We start from the raw sequence: 17839 nt of genomic DNA on the forward strand, positions 1-17839 counted from the left end.
ATGCACCATTTCAACTGCAGAAGCAAAGTTTATTGTGCTGGAACACTTGAGCACAGTGTTTCAAAGCCACCTACAAGTGTACACAGACGGTTCAGTGAGCGCACAAACAGATACAGCTGTGCAGTGGCATTCTGCATACCATCCCTTGATGTGTCATGGTCTGGCCGACTGGATCGCGTAGTTTCCTCTACAACAGTAGAAAGTGCCGCAATCACCGCGGCTTTGCAGAAACTACGGGCCTTTTCTGCACGAGATGTCGTGGTGCTGACGGATTCCAAGTCAGCATTACAGAGATTACATCGTGGCCTAGCTCTAGAGAAATTTACAAGGCAATCTCTGGCACTGATTAACGATCTCACAAGCAAAGGATTTAACATAAGGTTCCAGTGGATACCATCACACGTAGGAATTGATCGAAACTAGAAAGCTGACGCCCTTGCACGCCTAGCGCTGACATGTGTCCCAAAAGTGAAAGCTCCAAAAGCTTTTCAGAACCCTAAGGGTGCAATCCGCCTTCACTTTAGGGAGATCCACAAGAATCCCCACGAAGCCTGCTGTGACTCATGGATTTATCCGCGAAGAAGCGACGCTTTTATACCGCATCAGGACCGACTCCGCGTACACCCCAGCTTGGTTATTCAAGACTGGGCTTCGCGCTTCCCCATTCTGTGCTTTCTGTGGTGACATTGGTGACATCAAACATTTCATTTGGATATGCCCGCAGTTTGACACAGAAAGAAAAGCGATGGTCGACAGCCTACAAAAGAGCGGTCTTACGCACAGTACCTTTGAAGACGTCGTTTTCCCCAGAGGGCCCGCGGCAATCAGGAAGAGAGCGCAACGACTGCTGATAGCCTTCCTGCGAGACACGAGGCTCATCGAAACCTGGTGACACACCCCTGATCTCAACTCGAAGGAGGATCAGGCGGAACAATTGCCGGCTATGTATGCCAGGCTAACCCCGCCTGCTTCAACATCACCACCCCCACCACCACCAGCAGCTGCTGCTCCCATGACGACACAAGCATAAGCTTGTGTGGCCGCCTTGCTGGCAGCTGCATAAAGCAGCCATTCAGGAAAGATTGCCGCGTGTTCCAGAGCAGCGGGCAACACATGGTAACCATTCCTGAATGGCTGCTTTCTGCAGCTGCCAACAGGTGGTGACACAAGTTTATGCTTGGTTGTCGCAGCAGCAGCTTATATACCCATAAATCAATGCAACTTTGCATTTTTGTCCTAAAACACAAGCAATTACGTGTACCAAGTGTTACAATGGACGCAGATTCCAAAAATGTGATCTTTCTGCGAAATTCGAGCAAGAACCGTGCAGTGGTAAGCGCGAAATCGTTTTTTTTTTCAGACACTTTAAGCGAAATATGCACGCCCCTATATGAATTGACTAAGCCACAAAAGTGAATCTACACATTTTTTTTTTCTATTCAGTAGTCTACCCTATAAACTGAGTGTTGAATACTATATGCATCTAATTTAGAGCTGTCGCAACTCACAAGCTCCTTCCTTATTTTCTAAAAACACTAACGTTTCTCTTTGCAGTACACTAGTGTGTTTATCTCTTTGTGAATACCACTGAAGGAAAAGCCCCATTGGCTTTCCGCCATGCTTCAGATCTCACAGCTTCAATGCACAGCCCTGGTGCTTCCAGAAACCTAGGCATATATTGAAGGCAGTGCATCCTCTAATGAATGAGGTATTTGTACAGTATGGGCTATTTTATACAGCAGCAGTTGACTCCTTGCACAGAAAAGCTTAAACTTAACTGGAATGTACACAAAAAAGTCCTTAACCTTGACAGAGTCTGGAACAAAACACTCCCCTTCCTGATAGCCTGGAATTTCCTGGAATGAAAAAATGCACAAAAATATTTTTAACATCCTCATAAAGCTGTACGCTTCTCCAAAAGCAGGCACTGCCAATTGAGCAGGCTATAGAGAAATCGCATATAAATATTTCTAACAAAAACCTGTCTACACCACCTACACCAAAAAGTTTTCGTCCAAAAAGTTTTCGTGGTGGCTACACCAAAAAGTTTTTGTCTTCAAGAGCCAAAAAAATAAGTAAGGAAAAAGGCCAGAAGACTTAGGAGTATCACATTGGTAGTTAGGGAAAAAACTATGCGAGGTTCCTCCACTTTTGCCAGCAGAAACTTCATGTGACAGCACGAACATGAACATGTTGTAGGGGATGCACTCATAGTTTGCCTTTTCCCCTATGGAAAGTCCTGGCAGCAGACACTTTTTTTGCTGACCACCTGAATTGCTTGTGAGCAAAGATTGCCCTTGATATTCCTAACAGACTTGTACGAAATGAATTATACATGTAATTGATTACTTGTAATCAATTACATTTTTGGTACTTTTGTAACTTAGCGATTACATAGTTTATTTGGTAACGCTCACTGTAATTGAATTACTTTTTTCGGTAACCAATTACATGTAACCAGTTACTTTATTAAAGGGACAGGTGACGCAGTTCAGAACCTGAATTTGGTGAGAACTACAGAACAATGCCCAAGATTGTGCCACGCAGCAGCCTGACGGATGCATATGTTCAGACAGGCAAAATCCGGGAGCTTAGTATTTGTTTCCCCATGTTAATGGCTGCGCCACATGTTGGCCGACAAACTGAACCAGTGCTGGTATGCCTCGATAGCAACGGCTACTTAGGACGTTAATGCGAGGAAATCAGATGTGGATGATTTTTTTAGCTATTCATTGGCCCAACAGGGAGAACTGCGTTTTATAGAGGGCCCAGATGCTTTGTAACAACAATAGTGTGTGCAGGATGTCTGTATGTTAAACACCATCTTACCCCCCAGCACGCACATCCAGCGAGTTGTCAGTGTCACTGCTGATGACTTCACGATAAAAACAAGGAAAGATTACCGATGAAATTTTTGAAAGGCAATTGTCAGTAAAAATAAGCAATGCAATAAGAGATGCAGAGGATGCATTGAATGTGCCAAGCCTGCTCGTTCTGTTTACTGTACCTGTGCAAGGTTATTAAGAGTTTGGAGGAAAGTAATGCGGAAGTAATTGATTACTTTTGAGTTAACTTCTCAATTACTTCCGTAGAGCAGTAATGGGTAACTAATCAATTACATTTTTGAATGAAGTAATTGTAATTGTAATAGGTTACTTTTTTCCTGTAATGTGTACAAGTCTAATTCTTAGGGCTAGAAAAAAAGAATACAGGCTATAACCAACAGTAATTTGCACAGGGTGTTTCAGAACCATTACACTATGCCAATACACCAGGGCAAAGCTTGCAGTGGCTCAGGGTGTGTTTTGACCTTTACAATGCAGAACCTGGGATGGTGGTCTGCTCTGAGTTCCAACCCTGTCCTGCATCCTCACATCTGCCTCTATGGCCACCAAACAGACTGTGGCCTATTCAGTGAAGCACTGACACCAAAAATAAGAGCACATTTGAATTCCTTGCAGAGGCTTCATTGCACAGGATTCTTACTTAAAAGGATACTAAAGGCAAATATTATTTCAAGTTAAAGTGATCGTTTAGTGTAACAATGAGTCAAAAGCATAATTTTTACGTAAAACAGATTTTTGAGTAAGAAAACAATGTAAGCAGGACAAGACTAGCGCCTGCCCCTGTGTAAATATGGTATCAACTGCCACAACTTAACCCAACTGAACTTCGACACAACAAAACCGTAGTTACAGCAAACAATTTAAATCAGTAATGTTGCATCTAGGTTTCTACATCACTACAGTAAAAATTACTACACACGTTCACAAAACAATCCTAGTGGATAGCATCTTGTCAGGAGGCATTTATGAGAAATACACTTCAAGAAACTTATGCAATAATTACAGCATAAAAAGCATTTTATAATGGTAATCTAACAATCTAGATTTGTTCAAACTTGTAATGCCTGCCTTTACTGATAAACACATTTCTAAAATGCTCCTAGTAAGTTCATGCAGCAGGTGCAACTGCTGCAACAATGCAAATAAATGCAATCACATAAAGCAAAAGAACGGGTTTCTCCAAGTAGCTTTGTGTATAGTCTCGAGACAAGAACATTCATATTGTGGTCAATTAGTGTGCATTAAAAACATCCATGGCGATGTTGTACGGAGTTTTATGGTGCAAGGGTCAATGATGGCCAAAGAGCACCACATGAAAAACATCCAGAACCATTCTCCTGAGTAGGGGCAGATCCAGGGTATGTCTCGGTTATCTCTCAAGGGGGGGGGGGGGGGGGGCAGAGCCGGCCCTTTAGAGAGCCCACCCGCTCGGTGCCCCTGAGTGAACAAAATGAGATCACAGTGCGCAGCCATGGATAAAATCTTCAAGGGTGTCACCAAAAGTATTGCTGTTCATACGTCCAAGAACCTCAACCAACAAAATTTGCTTAGATACACATTTCATTTAGTAAAGAAGCAGATCTACTGAGTTAACATTTATTGGTAAATATCATGAGCAAAACCAAGCTGTTGACCTATAATGAACTTTTACAGCCTTTTGGCTTAGTACATAAGGGTCAGCAGCAGAAGTATTATTAATTGCAATAATGTCCCTTCTGTTGCTTCAACAAATAACAAGGACCAATATTTTTGCAAATGCAAATGACCCGATTCCGAGATTAAACAGGTGCACGATTCCGAGATTAAACAGGTGCACCAAATAATGATGAAATTAAGACATTAAGATGAAATATGATTACCTTTCCATTCCATTTGTCATATATGTAGACTTCCAAATAGTTCCGGGCAAATATGACAAGGCCAGTGGCAACGAACTGGTGAAAAAAAAGCAAATGCAAGGCACAAATTCAGGCACAGAAGCAGGCCTTAACTTTACATAAGCAGATGATATAGAACAGTAATGCGATTCAGTCATAGTTTGTATAGTTAACCTAACGATTTATAGTCTGCATATACGAGACGCTTTCTTTTAACTTAAAACAGAATTTTTAAAAATAGCCGATGGCAGATAGTGCAATTTCACCTCTCCAGGTGAATTACTTGGAGAGGTGGAAACTACCTGCACAACAAATTACAACATTTACTTTTTTAATTACCACTCTCACTAATTGCAATCTTATTTACTAGCTTTAAAGCACATGTTACAATTGCTGAAACGAAGGCAGATAATAACAGAGTGGTATATAGCTTGCAGAAATCCTGAAACTACCAGTAGTTTTTAGATGTCTGCCCCCAAAATCTGCAAAACAAGTGCAGTGGCAAACTAGTTAGTTTCTTCCTGCACTATGCAAACGAAAGTTTCAGAAAACTATTAACTGGAATAATAATATATTTCATGACACATTTTGATAACGGATATCTCAAAACTGGTGGTAGTCTCGAGATTTTTGCTAAGTGGATATGTCATAGACACTTGGCTTTCTTTCTGCAATTGCAACAAGTCCCTTCCAGTAAGCCACCTGATGAAGCCAAATCACACTATCTGCCACAGCTGACTTATAAAAGATCTGCTCAAGTAAAAAAGAAACACAAGGTATACAACCTCAATGGGCTCAAGAAGCATACATTGAGACAACTTTTTGTATGAGCCCTGGGCACTTTCAGTTCATTCTATCATTATATAATGAAGCCTGTTATAAAACAAAGGCACTCAGGAGACACTCACATGTTCGCCACCGAGATCTACTTCCACAGTGGTCTCCTTCCCTTCGGCATCCTTGGAAAGGCAGGCAAGGAAGTGGCGCACCACAAGCTCATACACTCTTTTAGCATTACCCTATGGGACGAACATAAAGGTCTCTTCAGTAGCACATCTCAACACATGAATACCACTGAAGTGTACAGAGCAAAATCATGGCTAGTATAATGCAAGGATTCCTTTCGCTTGATTCTATTTCTTTCTTATCATCCGCCATTCACGTACAGCCAATCCCAGTGTTAACATGTGTGGGGAACTGCTTGGATCACAGACAAAGCCCAAAAAGGAATAGCATCGGAACGGAATGGTTACATTATCGCAACCCCAGCAATTTGAATCATTCCCTTGTAGAGAAGGCATATCTTCTTACTTCAATTTCTCTCCTTAGTATAAATCTATGCAAGCTAGATGAGTACATATACAGTTAAACCTGGATATAACGAAATTGACAAATTCCCGAAAAACTTCGTTATATAGAGGATTTCGTTATATGCAGGTTCGGCACGAAAATTCAAAAAATAAACGTTTACCGTATTTACTCGATTCTAACGTGCCCTCAATTGTAACGCGCACTCGTTTTCCGTTTTCGTCGAAGCACTCATCCTCGGAATCTCACACCAGGTACTGGATGCGTGGACGCGTGTCGTTTCGCACAAGCGCGAGGCATCGGAAACGAAGAGCGAGCGTCACGATGGCGTCGTATAGTGTTACAGTAGAACCTCGCTGTTACATTCCCGGCGGCTGCGTTTTCCCGGCTGTTACGTCGTTTTCGACCGGTCCCGGCACAGCTCCCATACAACTCAATGCATTGGTAACCCCGCTTTTGCGTCGCAACTGTGGGACCGTTCCCGCATCATACGTTGCGAACTGCCACCTCGCGCCGGCCCGAGCGGCCATTTTGACTTTTCATGTCGCTTGGCTTGGTGGCTTGACGATGGAATTGGCCACCCAAAGTGCCGGGGGCGACAACTATGACGTATTTTCGGTTTCCGCCAGCAAAAATATGGCCCTTGAGATCCGTATTTGCTATATAAAGATGGTGTCCATGACGCATTGTGGCCCTAAAATTGGTTTTGGCTCATAGATATTCCGTATATAAGGGTACGGCCAGCGCCTTGCCGCGAGGCCACTGTGGCACGCGCGTCTCGCCATGCGGCAGCGCGATAAGATGTCCCGCGCTCTCCGAACGGGCGAGCAACACTGCGAGCGCTCGTTGTTTCATGCGAGAGACGATGATCGTCGATTGAAAACCCGGCGCGGACCAGCGACGTTCCGGTTGTGATGGCTCCGTGACGTCACCCTCGTCGCTCTTGATTGGTTCATCTCGCGGCACGCGGCATTTGCCGCAGAAATGGTCTCAAACCCATTTCGCACAGCACGCCGCAAGACCCCCGATTCCTGCCACTTTTGCCACGCGCGGCATGACACGCGTTTTTGCTGCGTGTTTTTGCCGCTAGCGTGGCCGTACCCTAAAGTCCAAGGGCAATAACGCAGTCGCCGCGCGCTGTATGCTGTATGTGCGAGTGAAAACATGCGAGGGGAGCCAACGACCGCATCTAAATCTCGCGCGCGCAAGAAAAGCAGGGAGGAAGCGCGCCTTCTTCCGTTGCACTCGAGGCACCGGCAAGGGAGCGAGGGGGGAGGGATAGCGGGGTGGCGCGCAGTCGCGCAGGCCGTATCTTGAAAGCCATCTGCGTTGGGGCAGAGTCTAGCAGTGTAGATGCGTCGGCGGCTCGTAGCTTTCTGCATGCTGTGTGTTCTCGGCGCTCAGTTTGCGTTGAAGCGATAGACAACCGCACGAAGGTCACTTCGCTCGCTTCTCCAGCGGCGCTTCCACACGCCGCCAGCGTTTGACAGCGCGTGTCCGCGCTCATCGAGTCTGATGTGCCACAGCGTGTACCAGCGCGTCGGCAACATCAGCTGGAAAAGCAGAGAGTGCCGGCTTGGCGGGCTAGGCCAGCTGCAGCAAGCGGCAGGATCAGGTTTGAACGAAGGGAGGGGGAAAGGTCACGCCCACGGTGGCAAGATCGCCGGGTTGAGGGATGCAGGGCCGCCTCGCACACGCACGCACGCACACACAGGCGTGCTCGCTTCGCATTCCATCGCGGCGGAGAAGGTGCTTCCGGTTGCTGCTCGCGCAAAAAATGACAAAATTTGGGGCGAAATCTCTAGGTGGTCGGAGGGGAAAATTCGTTATATTGCCACCAGCAGTAGTGGGTACAGTGCTAAGAGGCAGGCACGGACAAGAAGAAAGAAGTGCGCGTGCTTCTCCGCCCGCTCGATAGCCAGCCCCCAGCGCCGTGTTTTTCAGGAGCCGCTACCCTCAATAAACGTCGCGTCGCCAGTTCTCTCACAAGGCACGTGACAAAGTGGTGGAGGTGCTGGGTATTCCTCACCCATGTCGCAGACCCCTTCTGGCAGTGGAACCACTACCCCCGTGCCAATCGATACGCCGGTCCACCGGGCCAGCCGCAGGATCCGGGGACTGCCTCCTGAAGACCCCGCAGCGCTTCAGACCATCTCAACCGGTATGGAAGGCGCCGCAGTGACGAACCGGTACACGCTTCAAAATCCACGGGTTCCAAAGTCGTTCCATGGCAAGGCCTTCGAAGACGTCGAAGACTGGATGGCCGACTTCGAGCGCGTGGCCGAATACAATGAATGGGACGACACAAATAAATTTCGAAGTGTCTACTTTTGCCTGGAAGACGGCGCGCTCACATGGTTCCAAAACCGTGAGCAGCAACTGACGTCGTGGCCTGAGTTCCGCCGTCAGTTACTAGACGCCTACGCCAGTCCTGATCGCCGCGAACGAGCCGAACGAGCAATCCAGGTCCGCGTTCAGCTTCCCAACGAAAGTGTTACCACGTTCGTCGAAGATATGACGCGCCTCTTCAGACGAGCAGACTCGGGAATGACCGAGGACAAGAAGTTGCGTCACCTGATGCGAGGAGTGAAGGAGCAGCTCTTCGCTGGTCTTGTGCGGAGCCCTCCGAAGACTGTCGCCGAATTTTTATCTGAAGCTGTAAGTATGGAAAAGATGCTGCAGCAACGATCGAATTTCTATGAGCGGCAAGTGAACGTGACATCCACCACCGATATTTTCACGGCCACCAGAAGCAACGATGACCACCTTCGCGAACTAATCCGCACTGTCGTGCGCGAAGAAATACAGAAGGCTTTCGGCACGTCACAAGCGGTGGTGAGCTCTATTGAGAGTGTCGTCAAAGATGAAGTTCACCAAGCGCTCCGGTCGACCTGTCCTCTTCCTTACACCGCGCCTGCACCTACTGAACACCGCCGTGCGACCTACGCGGAAGCCCTGAGACTCCCTGCACCAACCCCGCTGTTAGTTCACGCGGCTCATCCGGTTACGCTTTCATCTGCACAACCGGTACCATACATCGCAGAACGACGCGCGCCTCCAGCGTTTCCCTCCGCCGCTCCTCCCGCTGTGGTTCCGCAGGAGCAACCGGTATATTACGCCGACGATCGACGCATGACCCCTCGGAAGTCGGATGTTTGGCGCACACCGGACCGTCGGCCTCTGTGCTTCCACTGCGGTGAGGCAGATCATTTGTACCGCCAGTGCCCATACCGACGTCTCGGGTTGCGGGGCTTTTCCACCTACTCACCGCCACCCCGACTTGGCCAACGACCTCGGGAGATAGAAGATTACCTTGCTCAACAACGCATGCCACCGTCTACCAGGCGACAGTCACGCTCGCCGTCACCACGGCGATTTTCACCACCGCCCCAGCGATATTCCGGCACACGATCACCAAGTCCCCGCCGGGAAAACTAACCACAGCGACCTTTGGGGGCGAGGCCGCTGACAGTCGACACGCTGAAGACCTCCGATCGACGCGAACGAGCGAGGACACCGATCCGACGTCAACTGCAGATGAACGGAATGACCGGCTTTCGCTCGACATACCGGTAGGTGATCGACGGTTACGCGGTTAGCGCTTTAGTAGACACCGGTGCGGACTATTCCATCTTAAGCGGGAAGCTGGCGACGTTGCTGAAGAAAGTAATTACCCCTTGGAATGGCTCGCAGATTCGTACGGCTGGCGGTCACGTCGTTACTCCACTGGGAACCTGCACGACAAGAGTTCGGATTCGAGGATCGACATTCGTGGCGAGCTGCCTTGTCCTACGCGTATGCTCCCGTGACGTCATTCTCGGGGTTGATTTTCTCCAAGAATACGGCGCTGTTATTGACCTACGGGGAGGTGTAGTCACCTTCTCAGCAGACCGAGCACTCGACGGGTACGACCACAAGCGTCGAGACGACGCCCTTCGTGTCTCCACCGAATGTGTTACGCTTCCTCCGCGAACCAGTGTCCTAGTCGAAGTGATGTGCGGTGGAATGCGCGAAGGTGAAGTGGTCGCTGAAAGTAACTTATCGCATCTACTGATGCAAGGTGTTTGTGCTGCTAGAAGTGTGCTACAGCTTAGTGATGGCCGTTCCCAGTTGCTTGTCACCAACTTCAGTAACGAGCATCGACACCTGTTCCGCGGTACTTCGATAGCGTTTGCCGAGGAAATAGAGCACGTTGCTGAATGTTTTACCCCTGAACCAGTGAGGATGGCTGACAAGTCACTAGGCAACGTCGACATTAATTCAGAGCTATCTCCAGACAAACAGGCGGCACTGCACGAGCTCTTGCTTGAATTCAGGGAATGCTTCGCAAGCTCGTCTAAGGTACGCCAGACTTCAGTTACAAGGCACAGGATCATCACCTGCGACGACGCACGCCCGATACGCCAGCAGCCCTACCGCGTGTCGGCAAAGGAACGTGAAGCGATTCGTACGCAAGTACAAGAGATGCTTGAAGATGGCATAATTGAACCTTCTAACAGCTCATGGTCGTCCCCGGTCGTCCTTGTGAAAAAGAAAGACGGAACGCTACGCTTCTGCGTCGACTACCGGAAGCTCAACAACGTAACTAAAAAGGACGTGTACCCACTGCCGCGTATCGACGACTCGTTAGATCGACTGCGGCGTGCCCAGTACTTTTCGTCACTCGATTTGAAAAGTGGATACTGGCAGATCGAGGTCGACGAGCGAGACCGCGAGAAAACTGCCTTTGTGACTCCCGACGGCCTTTACGAATTTCGAGTGCTCCCTTTCGGTTTGTGTTCTGCCCCAGCAACCTTCCAGCGAATGATGGATACTGTCCTCGCTGGATTGAAGTGGCAGACCTGCCTTGTGTATCTTGACGACGTAGTTGTCTTTTCTGAAACATTTGAGCAACATCTTCATCGCCTGCGGCATGTGCTAGAAGCGCTCCGATCGGCTAATCTCACGCTTAAACCAGAAAAGTGTCACTTCGGTTATGAAGAGCTCAAGTTTCTCGGACACGTCGTCAGCGCCAAAGGAGTTCGACCCGATCCCGACAAACTTGCCGCTGTAGCAGCTTTTCCTCCTCCTGCCGACAAGAAGGCCGTCCGACGCTTCCTGGGCTTGTGTGCGTATTATCGCCGCTTCATCGACAACTTTTCGAAGATTGCGGAACCCCTGACTCGCCTTACCAGGGATGACACGCCATTTGCCTGGACGCATGAGCAACAGGCGGCCTTCGCTGAACTACGACAACGCATGCAGTCAGCACCCGTCCTGGCTCATTTTGACGAAGAGGCTGACACCGAGGTGCATACTGACGCCAGTAACATCGGCCTTGGCGCAGTACTCGTCCAACGTCAAGACGGCCTTGAAAGAGTAATAGCTTATGCTAGCCGCTCGCTGTCCCGTGCCGAGGCGAACTACTCTACCACAGAAAAAGAGTGTCTCGCGGTCGTCTGGGCGATCACGAAGTTTCGCCCTTATCTCTACGGCCGTGCCTTTAAAGTGGTGACAGACCACCATGCTCTATGTTGGTTGGCGAACATACGCGACCCTTCAGGCCGACTGGCACGATGGAGCTTGCGGCTACAGGAATTTGACGTCACTGTAGTTTATAAGTCTGGCCGCAAGCACGAAGACGCCGACACGTTGTCGCGTGCTCCCGCCGAATCTGTCAGTCGACAGCCAGAGGACGACGACGGCTTCCTGGGCGCCCTTACTACGTCGGACTTGGTCAAATGGCAGCGTGACGACGCTGAAATTCGACCTCTCATCGACCACTTCGAGGGCCGTCACACATCCATACCACGCCATCTACGTCGCGTCTTGACGTCCTTCTGTCTACGAGACAATCTGCTCTACAAGAAGAACTCCCGCCCGAATGACCGAGCCTACCTTCTAGTAGTTCCCAAAGACTTGCGGGACGATATTCTTTTCGCTTGCCACGACGAGCCTACATCTGGCCACCTCGGCTCCTCACGAACGCTTGCTAGAGTGCGCGAGATGTATTACTGGCCCGGGCTTGCGGCAAGCGTAAAACAGTATGTTAAAGGCTGCCGTGAATGTCAGCGACGAAAGTCACCACCCCTGAAGCCCGCCGGGTTATTGCAACCCATCGAACCACCTCATAAGCCATTCGACCAAGTCGGCTTGGACATCCTTGGGCCTTTTCCCCTGTCAACCGACGGCAACAAGTGGGTGATCGTCGCCACTGACTACTTAACCCGCTATGCCGAGACGGAGGCGCTCCCACGAGCCACGGCTTCTGAGGTAGCACAGTTCTTCATGTGCCACATTGTATTGCGTCATGGTGCCCCATCCACTGTAATCACAGACAGAGGAACGGCATTCACGGCACAGCTCATGGACGAAATTTTTCAATTGAGCAACACCAGGCATCGCAAGACGACTGCTTACCATCCGCAGTCCAATGGACTTACGGAGCGATTAAACAAAACCATCACAGATATGATCTCTATGTATATCGACGTCCAGCACAAAACATGGGATCGCATCTTGCCTTACGTGACCTTCGCGTATAATACCGCCGTACAAGAGACGACACGGTTCGCACCATTTCGCCTCGTTTACGGCCGCGAAGTACAGACGATGCTGGACGCTATGCTTCCGTGTCACGACACCGAGCACCTAACGACTGACGCTGAAGAATTTGCTGAGCGCGCTGAGGAAGCCCGCCAGCTCGCGCGGCTGCACATCGGTGAGCAGCAACATGCAGATGCACGGCGCTATAACATCCGTCACCGGCAAGTGCGCTACAGTCCCGGAGACCAAGTGTGGGTGTGGACCCCTGTTCGCCGCCGTGGCCTTTGTGAAAAGTTGATTAGCCGGTATTTTGGCCCATACAAAGTGCTGCGCCGCATTAGTGACGTGAACTACGAAGTCGTTCCAGACAGTGCGGCGCAAACACGGCGTAGACAACAACCTCGCCCTGACGTAGTTCACGTTGTGCGCATGAAACCATATGTTGCGCGTTCGTGATTATTATTTTTTTATTCATCTTTCTACTTACGCTACTGCTTGCAACCTCTCTGTTTCTTGAGACTGTACCCGTCGCGCTTCCCCGCTGCTGTGCTTTTGTTTTTCCTCTACCTGTGATTGTGTCCTTTGCACAATCACACCTGCTTGCACAGCACCTGCCTTGCCCATGCTGTTTCCCCCTCCTTTTCTAAAACCGCTTCTTGAGCATCGAGCCGATGCTCTTTCCGAGGAAGGGGGGAAATGCCACCAGCAGTAGTGGGTACAGTGCTAAGAGGCAGGCACGGACAAGAAGAAAGAAGTGCGCGTGCTTCTCCGCCCGCTCGATAGCCAGCCCCCAGCGCCGTGTTTTTCAGGAGCCGCTACCCTCAATAAACGTCGCGTCGCCAGTTCTCTCACAAGGCACGTGACAATATCGAGGGGGTCTCCCGCTGCCACTTCGTTAGGTAGAGGTCTCAAATACATGTGCTTCTATGGAGTAACGGCGGGGAATCGAAAAACTTCGTTATATCCAGGAATTCATTATATGGAGGTTCGTTATAAGCAGGTTTAACTGTATTGTTACAAAGAGTTGTGACGAAATGGTTTTATTCACAGGAGATGGACGATGGTGGTAGCGTAGTCCGGCCTCCAAAGCTCTTCATCCTCTCTGCTTCTTTACTGCCTTTCGTATCTCTGTTACACTTCCCCGCAAGCAGACGAAGCCTGTAGGGCGAGTCAGGATGAACAAGCAGGGTAGAAAGGCTTCAGGCGAGCAATATGAGTCAGCTGCGTTCTGCTTGATTGCCGACCATTGCACAGGAGGCGAGCTTTTACATAAGTGAGTTCACTCAGGCGATGCACAACTGCAAATGGGCCTAAATATTGTGACAAGAGCTTTTGACACAATCCGCACTTGCATTGCGGTGTCCAAAGATGACCAAGTCACCTTTTTCGAAAGACACTTGTTCGTGATGGTTGTCGTATTGCTCTTTCGAATGACTTTGTGAGGCCAGAGTACGAAGAAGAGCTATTCGACGGGCTTCTTCAGCGGGACACAAGGTCTTCGATACAGAATCATCATTATGCAGAATAAAGGGTAAGAAAGTGTCCAGAGGGTTTCGCAGTAACCTTGCATACAGGAGATAAAATCGGCTATAGTTTGCAGTTTCGTGTTTCGCTGTGTTGTGTTCATAAGTGATGAAGGGCAGCACGTCATCCTAGTTCTTATGATTGGATTGGACGTACATGGCAAGCATGCTGATCAGCATTCTGTTTGTCCTTTCAACGAGGCCATTGGTCTGTGGATGATACAGCGTGGAATGATGGAACTGTGAAGTGCATAAACAAAGTAACTCCTTAATGGCATCAGCAGTGAACTGGCGATCATGGTCGCTGATGATAACACGTGATAGGCCATGACGAAGGACCACGGAACGCAGCAGGAAGACCGCCACGCAAGCAGCGGTGGAAGAGGGTATGGCTGCAGTTTCTGCATACCGTGAAAGATGGTCCACGCAGACAATCTTCCAACGGTTCTGTAGAGTTCGTCACAGTTTAGCCCATGCGTTAGGTTGCCACCAGTATGTGGCACCACCTGTGACTTTGTGCGTCTATATATATTCGTGGCCAATAAAGGGGGTGAGTGTTCTTTTTGTTGAGCTGAGAAGTGCCTCCGCGTCACTTGGTCCCTGCATGCTCGTATTCCAGGCACAAACCACGTGACATGGTGTCAGAAGTGAACGGGTAACGCCCCCAGCCTGAGGCCTCACCACGACAGGACGACACCACAATGTCTCTCGAGACAAGGGCGCTGCCAAAAATGTTTGGAATCAACTTGCAGCCACAGGCACCGTTCGACTTCACGATCCCGGGAACTTGGCCGTCAAGGCTCAGCCGCTACGAGGACTATGCGAAGGTTTCAGGACTGACACAAGTGTCTCAAGACATGCAGGTACGCTTGCTGTTGTACTGCACAGGCCTGGATGCCTGCCCGCTTCTCGAGGTCTTCTCGCTCGACGCCCCGTCGCTCACCTCATACCAAGTGATTGCCGCCCGCTTCACAGACCACTTCGTACATCTGGCAACCGCGAGTCATCGCGGTTCCATAGGCATGTTCAGCTGCCCGACGAAAGCGTCGACATATACCACACGGAACTGTGCAGGATGGTGAAGCGCTGCATCTATCCTTTAGCTGATGTGGAGCAAAGGCTCGTATGCGACCGGTTCATTGTTGGCCTCCGCGACTCCCGCCTCTCAGACCAGCTGTGCCGAAACGCAAAACGCAAAGCTGACACTCAAGGAAGCATGAACACAGGCCCGTCAATCCGAAGACGCCAACAAGGAAAAAACGTCCCAAAAACGCACCAAGCACTCCCGTGAGCTCAACCTTGATGCCGCAAAAGTTAACAAGTCCGCCTCTCATCGTCGCCCCGACGCAAAGCCTCGTTCGCCACAGCCGAAAGCAGAGCACTCACGCGAGCTGTCCACATGTGAATTTTGCAGCCGCGCGCCTCATCCACGTTTGGACTGCCCAGCATGACACTCTGCCTGCAACTTCTGCAAGAAGAAAGGCCACTTTGCCGAAGTGTGCCGCTCGAGAGAGTTTACGCAGGACAAGCTCGGCTCCATTCAACTGCACGCCGTCGGGACGCCAGCCACGGCAAAGTTCATCAACGTCACCGTTGACAATTACACTGTGCAGTTCAAAGTCGATTCCATAGCCGAGGTATCCACCATTCCAAGCGACTTCCCTACGCTGCCTGCCAAGCTCGACCAAGTCGACACTCTGCTCACCGGTCCTGGAGGACAGCCACTGCGTGTGCTAGGCTCGCATTTAGCATGACTTGGTGGCAGGGGAAAATGAGCTCTCAGCGCCTGTACGTGATCCAGTCTCTCACCGTGCCTCTTTTGGAACTGCCAGCGCTTCAAGCCCTCCAAGGAATGAGATTTCTTGACGAACTCCAGACTCCGAAAGCAACGTTGCACACCTAGCTCTTCCAGGAATTGGGCACCCTCAAGTACGCGTACATCATCCGTACATTATGAAAACTGATGCCGTGCCTTTCTCGCTAAGCATCCCTTTCTCGCTAAGCGTATTTCGCAGGATTTCCCTCCCGCTGTTCGAGGTCGTCCGCCACGAGCTGGACAAATTGGAGAGCAAAAGCGTGATCCGCAAGGTCGACAAGCCAACACTGTGGTGCTTCGGTCTCGTCGTCGTCCGGAAAGATGATGGTTCCTACCTGTTGTGCGTGGACTTGACTCAGCTAAACAAGGTCGTCCTCAGGGAACACCATTCTACTAACTGTTGAGCGTCGGTGATGCAACAATTTTTGCAAAGCTGGACGCGACCGCGAGCTTCCACCAGGTGAAGCTCTCTGTGGCGTTCATCACCCCATTCAGCCGATCCTGCTTTTGCCGGCTCCCCTCTGGCATTACCTCCGCGCGCGCCGGAGTACTTCCAAAAACAGATGGCCAGAATCCTGGAGGGCCAAGAAGGAGTCGCTAATATAATAGATGACATTCTGGTTTTTTGGATGCACCCGTGACGACGCCAGACTGAGCCAGGTGCTGTCTTGCCTTGCAAAAGCAGGCATCACGTTGAACCGGGACAAGTTTCATTTTGGGGTATCTGAGGTCTCCTTCCTCGGAGTCGTCATTTCAGTGCAGGGCATCAGGCCAGATCCAGGCAAGATCGAAACAGTCAAGGCCATGGAAACTCCAACAGACATCTCTGGTGTCATCCGACTGCTCGGAATAGTGAATCATCTCGCCAGATTCTTGCCACACATCTCGGACGTCACAGCACCCATCAGGTCCCTACTGAACAGGTCCGCTAGTTGGGTGTGGCAGCATGAACAAAGTGCAGCATTCAAGAAAATCAAGGAACTCTTGACTGTCAGAACGGTGCATGGCCAAGTACCACCCATCGTACGCTACAACAGTTTCTGCAGACGTGAGCTCGTTTAGACTCAGCGCGGTCCTGCTACAGACGCAACCTTCTGGAGAGCGCCGCTAAGTCAGAATTTGCTTCGAGGTCAATGACCGAGACCGAACAGCGTTACAGCCAAAAAGAAAAAGCTTTGGTGACGACGCGGGTTATCCAACGGTTCAACAAGTTTGTCCACGGCATCACCTTTGACGTCGAGACCGACCACCTACTGCTCGTTTCACTCTTTGGCAAGATGGAGCTAGACATGTTGCTACCTTGTGTACAGAGACTCCAGCCTGAAGACTATACAATACCAATTCCGGATGCTGCACGTGCCAGGAAAGCTGCTAGCCACGGCAGCTACCTTGTCAAGCATCACCCAGAAGGCATTCAGTTCCCTAGACACAATGGAACTCTTCGCAGCACAGGTGGTCGGCTGCACGTCGAAAGTCTTGCCGCTTAGCCCAAAAGACGTGCGACAGGCACAAGAGCCTGATGGCGAGTGCAAGGCCCTCACCGCCTTCTGCCAGCAGGTTTGGTCACAGAAGTCCAAGCTGCCGCTGCACCTCTCCAAGTACGCCTCGGCAGCAGACAAACTTTCTGTCTGTGATGGGGTTCTGCTGAAAGGCGCCTGGATAGTCATCCCTTTGTCCCTTCGGCTGACGGTTTTGACACTGTTGCACGAAAGACATCAGGGCATCAACATGACCAAAGCTCTGGCTTGTGAGTCAGTTTGGTGGCCGGGCATATCGGCAGACATCACCTCTCTAGTCACCAACTGCAAGCAGTTTGCCTCCACCCATGTGAATCTTGCAGAGCCCCTGGTCTCTACGGTCCTACCTGGACGTGCTTGGGAATTTCTCGGCATGGACCTGTTACATCTCAATGACCAGACATTCATCCTGGTGGTAGATTATTAC

At 50.1% G+C, this 17839-nt stretch overlaps 1 protein-coding gene across 6 annotated transcripts in view; it reads right to left on the reverse strand.

Moving 5' to 3' along the window:
* The window catches only part of LOC119455262 (DNA topoisomerase 3-alpha-like), a 136673-nt gene that overhangs the window by 107842 nt on the left and 10992 nt on the right, over nt 1-17839 (reverse strand). For all 6 annotated transcript variants that reach the window (XM_049660891.1, XM_049660890.1, XM_049660889.1 and 3 more), the window contains exons 9-11: nt 5632-5742; nt 4706-4780; nt 1806-1856 (exon numbers count right to left, since the gene is read on the reverse strand). In XM_049660891.1, the coding sequence (XP_049516848.1) occupies nt 1806-1856; nt 4706-4780; nt 5632-5742 (237 nt within the window). The remainder of the gene's footprint in view (nt 1-1805; nt 1857-4705; nt 4781-5631; nt 5743-17839) is intronic.

This window comes from Dermacentor silvarum, chromosome 1, assembly GCF_013339745.2.
Source record: "Dermacentor silvarum isolate Dsil-2018 chromosome 1, BIME_Dsil_1.4, whole genome shotgun sequence".
Classification (NCBI taxonomy): domain Eukaryota; kingdom Metazoa; phylum Arthropoda; class Arachnida; order Ixodida; family Ixodidae; genus Dermacentor; species Dermacentor silvarum.